Genomic DNA, 8808 nt, shown 5'->3' on the forward strand with positions numbered 1-8808 from the left:
CCAAGTGGGAGCATCCTAGTTTGTCCCCTGACTTTAGAAAAGTAAATACTGTATCCCCTTTCACAAATATTACCCATTTGTAAACCTTGTACAATGACTTGAACACATGTGTGGTTAAACCCAGAGACCCAGTGCAGCTCCTAGATTATTTATAATTAAACACAATTCCCAAAGTAACATTTACCTTCCTGAAACAGCGATTGCAATTGTCAACCGTCCGGAGGAGACGGCGGGGTAATCTGGGAGCATTACCTCCTCTAGTAACAGAACAAAATGAAAAGAAATCAATAGTGTTGAGGATAAGAATTTAGTAGTTTTTAACTCTGCATGTTAGCTGTGAGAAAGTGATATATAATACCAAAGGAGAAAAAACCCACTATAGGAAAATATCAGAATGAACTTACATGAATGTCTAAGCCTCTCGCTTTCTTGCTCTTGACTTGCACAAGAATACACACACACACAACCATTTACCCCAAATGAGCAAACTCTCTTTTCCCTACATGTATTTCCTTCATTTACATGATGAAGGGGAAATACAAAGTGCTGTAGAATTAATTATCAATGCTATCTGTGGGCTGGCAGGGAGATGAATATGAAATATACCATAGAGTGCATACTTGCTGGTAGAACTAGCATGCGGCGATCATATCAATATACTATGAGGACATGAACATTATGCATGAATATAACAAATAAGGAATTATGATTTTCTTACTTTAATATAGGAAGAAATACATATTTTGGTAAATAACTTTATATTTTTCCTATCTATAAATTTACCAACACATTTGTATGATTGATACATGGTAAAAGTCCTCCTTGTCCTCTGAATATATGCAATTTGAATGCCCTAGCTAAAGGGAATCAAAGCATATAATATCCTAAGTTAGAAGAGTTAAGTCTCTTTTATTTAAAACGTGCCTAACTTTTGAATGTTCTAAAGTGGAAGAGAGGAATAAATACTAAGCAGTGTGATGTGGGAAAAAATCGAGTCAATTAAGATAAAATATGCTTTCTCAAGTGGTCCCATTTATTTAAAAAGAGTCACTAAGGCAATGCATTGCATTTAGCAGGAGATCCTATGCAAGAAGATCAAGAGTCACTATTGCTTCGCTGTGGTCAACAAATGCATCCAATTAAGCAGTACCAGGAAAGTAGGGATTCGGCTGTAAATGTGGCCGGACAGTTTGAAACCGAATAACCTCACTAATAGGGGCTTTTGTTCAGTTTGGAAGTTCCCATTTTCCAATCAGGAAAACACAGCCCTCTCTAGGCTCTGGCCGACTGATCCCTTCCCACCTACGGCTCAACAATCTGCCACCAGCGAGGGGCTTTATTACCTCCCTTCCCAGGAAATGTTAGGCAGCTTCCTAGTAAAGCCGCCCGAAAGCAGAAGTGAACAGCAAAGGGGCACCACTTTGGAATCCACAGGTCCACGCCTGGCCAGGTTTTCTTTTCAGCAGGAAAGAAACTGACCAGAGAGCTCCAGGGGAGGAAACACCAGCAACCTGGCCCAGCCCTCTCCTCCCCGCAGCCGCTGGCGGCGCTCGGCTCGCTCCCCCACCTCTCCACGCTTATTTAGGGAGCCAACGCGTCCACGCGCGGGTCCCCGCATATTGGCCTGGGATTGGGCGCTGTCTCCCAATTTGGGAAGAGGCGCCTACTGGGGCACCTGGGTCTGCAGCGGGCACGGGCAGGTCAGCTTCCAGAGCTTGCGCGTCCCTGCCAACGCTCCGGAAACCGAGATGCGAAGAGCCCGGCTTAAACGTACCCAGCAGAGGTACGCGCCTATTATATAGTTCATGTGCATTTTCCTCCCTATTAGGCTTTTTCAGTACTGTGTGTATACCGGACCACGCTTAACACATTCAAAACCTTATTTGGTGTAGATGTGCCGGACACTTGAAAGCCTGGGTAACTTTGATGTTTTCGACTATAAATCCCTAATTGTACTTAATGGTTACAAATGGTTTTATTTACTTGTCGTTGTATCTACACATTTTAATCTATTTAACCAAACAGCAGAGGCATATTTCACTCCCCACTCCCTGAAAAGGAAAAGCTACTATCGAGGCCTCTAATTTGCTTTTAGGACCTTCTATTTCTTTGGTTGTGAAAGCGTAAGCGCCCCAAATCGCAGCATTGATTAGTCTTCAAACCCGCCTGCAAAAAAGCTCCCCTTCCGTACTCCATCTAAGGAGATGTTGATGTATATTGTGGCTGCAAGGTGTTAGATATACTTGAGCAAGTTGTTCCCAGGATGTAAATTAGGTCCCAAAAGCTGTTGTCCAAATCGAAGAAACAGAGAAATTAATCTGGGAGACTATCCATCATCACCCGTAATAAAGAGAGCGACATGGATGAGACAGATGATATGATTAAGGGGCTGTGGTCGTTTTAATTAACTTTTTGCTGTCCTGTAATGATCAAACTGGTCACCAGACCCGGTCAATAAGCATGTTAATATCAAACAAATAAAACCAGGGATGATTAAAAACCTCCTGGTTTATTAAATTTGAAATTCAAATGAAATTTATGCTGCAGATGCATACAGAATGTTAATAGATTTTAGCTTTATTGAAAGTAGATCCCACAGGTTTGCAAGAAACAGCAGAATATCCATTTATCCCTCTCCCTGCCAGGATGTTAAACTTCATATGGGGTGGGGGAAACTTTTAATTAATGTTAGGAAGCCTGTACCTCCTATCTTTCTTCCCCTTCCCCTTCCAATCTCTATATTATTGAGGTATAATACTCTAGACTAGTGATCAATATCACAAAAGGTAAACTGAACTGTATGTGCCATGAAATGCTTTGCTGTACAGGCTGTATCTACAATGGATTACAGATGTTCCCTCTTGTGGGGGACTCAAAAATAATAGTCACTTTCCAAAGTGGGGAAAGAGCTGCCATTAAGACCAGTTTCACTGAAATCAGAAGCAAGATTACTGGTGTTTAATTTTTAATCAATTATATAATTATGTCATTCTTTTTAACTCTGTCTTATGCCTTATGACAAATACTAACCAATTCTTTTGATGGGGTGGAGGGGGAGTAGGATAAGAAAAAAATGCCCTTTGACTAATACTACTATGAAATAAACACCTAACTTTAAAATGAGAGCAAATGGAATATATGTGTTTGAAAACTTCAATGTATTTTTTCTAATGAACAAAGGTGCATATACAAACCTTTGTGAAAATCCTCAAATGCTGCAAGCCAATCTTATGCAAATTGAAGACTCCAGTATATTTATTAAATCCATATCAACATTGTGATCCATTGTCATAGTCAGAATTACATGATTCTAAAGTGAATTTATATAGATAAAATCTTAGAAGTAGATAGCTCAAAATTGTAATCACATGACGCTGAGTTTTTCTAATTCCTAACATTTTTTAAGGAAACAGTGGTTAATGCCTCTGTTTACTCTCAGAATCAGCATTTAACTTTTCAATAGTCCTGCCTCACTTCCTTCCAGAGATACAAGGATAAAAAGATAAAATAAATAACTATTCATAGAAGGAAGTCTTCCCTTAAAGCTTTTTTCTCCACCTTTGAGGGTGACGGTATTGATTAGAATTAAACCCTAAATTTGAACAACTGTTTATTAGGTCCTTAAAATGAATATTATTATAGAAGGAGACCAAAGCAATGAAGTTAATTCTCTTTTTATTTGTTAAACAGAGTTCCCTCCTTCACCCACCCCTTCCTCCTTCTGGGCTGGCCTGTCACGCCTTCTCAACACGCTAAAATCATTCAGAGTGGCTTGCAGGGAGAAACACGACATTTATGGTAAGCGTCAGCCTTCAGAGAAAGAAAGCAGTTCATTAATTTACTTCACACTTACTTCAAAGTATGAGAGTGTACCTTATCCTCTTAATCAATAGATATGATGTACAGTCAATATCCCAACACTGTTGAAAAGGGGTCAGAAACACATACTCTCATACCACAAACACCAGCTTCAACTCTGCTCAATGAAACTTACACAAATGTTACAACCTGACTTTGGAGTTCAGTAAAGCCCAGGAGGATTTTTTTTTTAACATCTCCAGAAGCTGTGATATAATTGAGGAAGATTCAAACACAAGAATAAAATAAAAATGTTTTCCCAGTCAGAACAAAACACTTCTCCCAGCTAGTACCATTTTAATAAATTCTGACTTAAAATTAGATTTCTAGGAGCATTGGTAACTGCTTAAATATATGAACTACTTTTTTAAAAATATGAATATTCAATAGGGCTCCAAGGGCCGTGGACTTTTTGTTACACTGGTGTGGTGCTTTCTGTGGTTTAAGATGTTCCCTTGTAGTGGCAGTGAAATTGTAATTATATTTATGAAGGCAACTAATAACACAAATGTCAAGCAAGTTCTAAAACCCACCAAATTTGAACTGACTATTAACAAGCACACAATCATAGGTATCTGGCCCAAATGGCAGTAGACACAGACATCTCCATATATGGGGTCCAAAATTTTTCAAAAGCTTGTCTCAGATAAATAAAACTCATAGATTTCGATCAAAATCCTGATTTTTCTCTCAGAAAGAGCTTTTGCGATTTCCTGTAGAAACTTCTAACTTCTGTAAACCGCTTAATTTCTCACCCAAACTAAAAAACAATACTCTCTCAGCCCCTTCTCTGTCTAATCCTTTTGTATTGAAATTTACTCATCGCCACGGGACAAACACACGCCCTCCCCGAGAGTGAGACTCGCACTTCCAAAGGCAAATCCCACCTCAGGAGGGAAAAAAGCGACCGCATCAAAGTAACAGCTCGTTGACGCAGGCGCACACACTCCCTAACGCTCTGAAAATACCCCTCAGCCTCTCTAAATTTCTACCCTTCGGCTGTGGAGTCAGGAAAGGAGAGGAAGGTATTAATACGATTTTCTTAAAAAAAAAATGTAACGACAGTGTCCAAGAAATTAAGAAAAGATCACTCAAGGTTTGAGCTACAAGAAATCGGAGGAAGCTGGCGACAGTGATGGTTTGTGAATATTTATTTACTCAGCCTCACTCAACTTCGCAATCAGTTTCACTCTTCAAATCGCCATGCCTCTCTTTTATGTACTAAACACTTTACTGCACTGTTCGTTTTCTCCACCCCCACTTTTCTTGCGCGCACACATACCAGCACACACAACTCCCTCTCTCACACACACATTCAGACAGCTTTCTTCTCTCCCACATACACTCATCCACCCTCCCTCCTCTTTCACAAACACAGATTCATACTCCATCCTCTCCCCCCGCACCAAATACTCACACACTACCTTCCAACACACACTTTACTGCACTGTCCCTCTTCACTCCCTAGGTTTGTCACTCAGATACACTACAGTACACTCACACCCTTCCCCTCGGCACTTTACTGATCTGTCCCTCTACCCCTCTTTGTCACACAGGCAGTTATATTGTCACTCACAACACCCTCCCCATCTCTGCACTGTCCTCCCCCCACCCCCGTCACTCTTACACTGCCACACTTACGTCCGCACCCAACCAACCCCCCTTCCCTCCACTTCTGAAGTCTTCTCAGCTTGGTCACAAACGCACACAGTTACACTGTTACACCCCCCCCCCCCACTTTGTAACACACACGCAGTCACCAGCGCCCCTCTCGCTACCGCTCCGCACCCCCCCGCAGCGGCAGGCGGCGGCGCCGATGACCTCACGGCGCGCGCGCGGCGCGGCCCGGCGAGGCCGCAGATTGGCTGGCCGCGCCTCCGCGGCACTTCAAAGCCGGAGAGGGAGCTACAATTGTGGTGGAATGGGCGGAACTGATCATTGTATTGCACACCTCTAAAAAAAACACTGCCTCTGATTTATCAATATAAAAAAGATCCTCTGAGAGGAGGAGGGCACTTTTGTGTGATGGCAACTTCACTTCTAGGGGTGAGTCTCAGGATTTTCTCTTGCTGGTTTAATTAGTTTCCTTTTATTGCCGATCGGAGGGGGTTAAAGTCGCCCCGGCCAGGCCACGGGCTATCAGTCTCTATTGAGAGCTTTTTTTCCCCTTTAAATACAAGTGAGTTTGGAGAAAAGAAAGAGAGGGAGAGGGGGGCAGAGTCACTTTTTTTTCAGCTCAGGAAAAGGTTCGAAGGGCATTTAGACAAGCCACCTCGCAGAGCCCGGCGGCTCCCCGCCCAAGAGACGTGCGCCCAGTCTATTTTACTTGCGACGATTTTGGGTAAAGAGATCAGATCAAGTTTTTCCTCCTGGGCAAACTGCAGATTTTCCCTTTTCCCCTTAAAAAATTCCACAGCCCGCCTTATCTTGCAGGTATGTTGAACCCATCTCTCTCTTTTTGACTATTGTAGACTTTTTTTTTTTTTAATGAAAATCAGGAAGAGCGGACGAGCCCTATAGTTTGACGTCTTTTGGCATGAGAGAAACAACCCAGGATGGGTTTCTGGGGGCCGGAACAGGATTTTCAAAGCTCTCTGTGGGTTGCAGGGGAAGCGCTTTTAAACGCAATCCAATGGTTTTTCCCCAGGCTTCTCTGCAAAGGAATCTTCCTTCTTTCCCAATCTGTACTTTTTGCTTGCTTGTTTCTTTCGAAGTGCCTGGGGCCTTGTGTGCACGAAAGTGTTGTTTTAGGTGAGAATACTTGTCAAACTCTTCTTTAGCATGGCGCTTTGCTCCCGAATCAGACGCCGGCAGCCAAACTTGTCCCTTCCCGTAGAGTAGGAAGCAGCCGGGCGCCGGGGCTGTTGGGGGAGCCAGGTGAGTTGGTGGCGACGCGCCGCAGCGAGAAATGGGGTGCAGTGGGGCGCTTTGGGGGCTACCGGAGGACTGATACACATTTCTCCCCCATCCCCGGCCCTTTGCCCACCTCCCCTCCCCCACCTCTTCTCCTTTCCTCCTTCTCTCAGGAAGAACCGAGGTTGGGATCGACTCCTCTGGCCATGCTTGCTGCTACCTGTAATAAGATCGGCAGCCCCAGCCCGTCTCCCTCCTCCCTCTCGGACAGCTCATCTTCCTTCAGCAAAGGCTTCCATCCCTGGAAACGTTCCTCGTCCTCCTCCTCCGGCAGCTGCAACGTAGTCGGCTCTAGTCTCTCAAGCTTCGGCGTGTCGGGGGCCTCCAGGAACGGCGGCTCGTCCTCGGCCGCGGCGGCAGCCGCGGCGGCAGCAGCCGCAGCCGCGGCCCTTGTGTCCGACTCGTTCAGCTGCGGTGGCTCGCCAGGCTCTAGCGCCTTCTCCCTAACCTCCAGCAGCGCCGCCGCCGCCGCCGCGGCTGCCGCCGCCGCAGCCTCGACCTCGCCCTTCGCAAACGACTACTCAGTGTTCCAGGCCCCTGGAGTATCGGGGGGCAGCGGTGGCGGGGGCGGCGGCGGCGGCGGCGGCGGCGGCTCCTCGGCGCACTCGCAGGACGGTTCCCACCAGCCCGTGTTCATCTCCAAGGTGCACACCTCGGTGGACGGGCTGCAGGGCATCTACCCGCGCGTGGGCATGGCGCATCCATACGAGTCGTGGTTCAAGCCCTCACACCCTGGTCTGGCCGCCGCCGGCGACGTGGGCTCGGCCGGCGCCTCCAGCTGGTGGGACGTGGGCGCGGGCTGGATCGACGTGCAGAACCCGAATGGCGCGGCGGCGCTGCCCGGCTCGCTGCACCCTGCCGCCGGGGGGCTCCAAACCTCGCTGCACTCGCCGCTCGGAGGCTACAACTCGGATTACTCAGGCCTGAGCCACTCAGCCTTCAGCAGCGGCGCCTCCTCACACCTGCTCAGTCCTGCCGGGCAGCACCTCATGGACGGCTTTAAGCCCGTACTGCCCGGCTCCTACCCGGATTCGGCCCCGTCGCCGCTGGCTGGCGCGGGGGGCTCCATGCTGAGCGCAGGGCCGTCGGCGCCGCTGGGGGGCTCCCCGCGCTCTTCCGCCCGCCGCTACTCTGGTCGCGCCACCTGCGACTGCCCCAACTGCCAGGAGGCAGAACGGCTGGGCCCGGCCGGGGCGAGCCTGCGGCGCAAGGGCCTGCACAGCTGCCACATCCCGGGCTGCGGCAAGGTGTACGGCAAGACGTCGCACCTCAAGGCGCACCTGCGCTGGCACACGGGTGAGCGGCCCTTCGTGTGCAACTGGCTCTTCTGCGGCAAGCGCTTCACGCGCTCCGACGAACTGCAGCGGCACTTGAGGACCCACACCGGCGAGAAGCGCTTCGCCTGTCCGGTCTGCAACAAGCGCTTTATGCGCAGCGACCACCTCAGCAAGCACGTGAAGACGCACAGCGGCGGCGGCGGCTCCGCTGGGTCGGGCAGCGGCGGCAAGAAGGGCAGCGACACCGACAGCGAGCACAGCGCCGCGGGCAGCCCGCCCTGCCACTCCCCGGAGCTGCTGCAGGCCCCTGAGCCCGGGCACCGCAACGGCCTGGAGTGACACGCACCCCAGGCCTACCCCTCTCCGGGACCCCCTCCCCCCACCCCGTCCGCTTGGGCCTTCTGGGTCCTGGCCTCAGCTCCAGGCTCTTTCCACGGCACCCTGCTCACTCTGTCTCTATCTCTGTCCCACTCTCTTTTAACTCCCTCTGTGACATAACTGTTAAGGAAATATGGACATGTAAGTAACACGCTTGCTTTCCTGGGCCCTAGCTTTCCCTCTCCATCGGGTAACACCATCGGAGTCCAGGATAGCCCGAGTCGGTGCCTCGCTAGGCCTTTAATTCTGGTCCTGTCCTCATTCTCCCTCCGCCATCCCCAGCTGTGACGGGCATTTCTTTTATAGGGAAACGGCCTCTGGAGGTAGAGCTGGATGAATCCAGTGCCTGGGAGACCGGGGGCCTTCGCACAGGCGGGAACAA

General features: G+C 48.4%; 1 protein-coding gene across 1 annotated transcript; it reads left to right on the top strand.

Moving 5' to 3' along the window:
• The first annotated feature begins 5883 nt into the window (after window positions 1-5883).
• On the top strand, window positions 5884-8585 carry SP8 (Sp8 transcription factor). Its single transcript, XM_074367893.1, has 2 exons — window positions 5884-5904; window positions 6885-8585. Exons 1-2 carry the CDS (start codon window positions 5884-5886, stop codon window positions 8385-8387), a joined length of 1524 nt encoding a protein of 507 aa, XP_074223994.1. The 3' UTR covers window positions 8388-8585.
• The last annotated feature ends 223 nt before the right edge of the window (window positions 8586-8808 follow it).

This window comes from Camelus bactrianus, chromosome 7 (genome assembly GCF_048773025.1).
Source record: "Camelus bactrianus isolate YW-2024 breed Bactrian camel chromosome 7, ASM4877302v1, whole genome shotgun sequence".
Classification (NCBI taxonomy): domain Eukaryota; kingdom Metazoa; phylum Chordata; class Mammalia; order Artiodactyla; family Camelidae; genus Camelus; species Camelus bactrianus.

Bases quoted from the DNA above. Each gene is read 5' to 3' on its own strand.
- SP8 (XM_074367893.1), top strand. From the start codon at position 5,884: ATGGCAACTTCACTTCTAGGG. The intron at 5,905-6,884 runs GTGAGTCTCAGG...TCCTTCTCTCAG, and splicing joins TGGCAACTTCACTTCTAGGG to GAAGAACCGAGGTTGGGATC.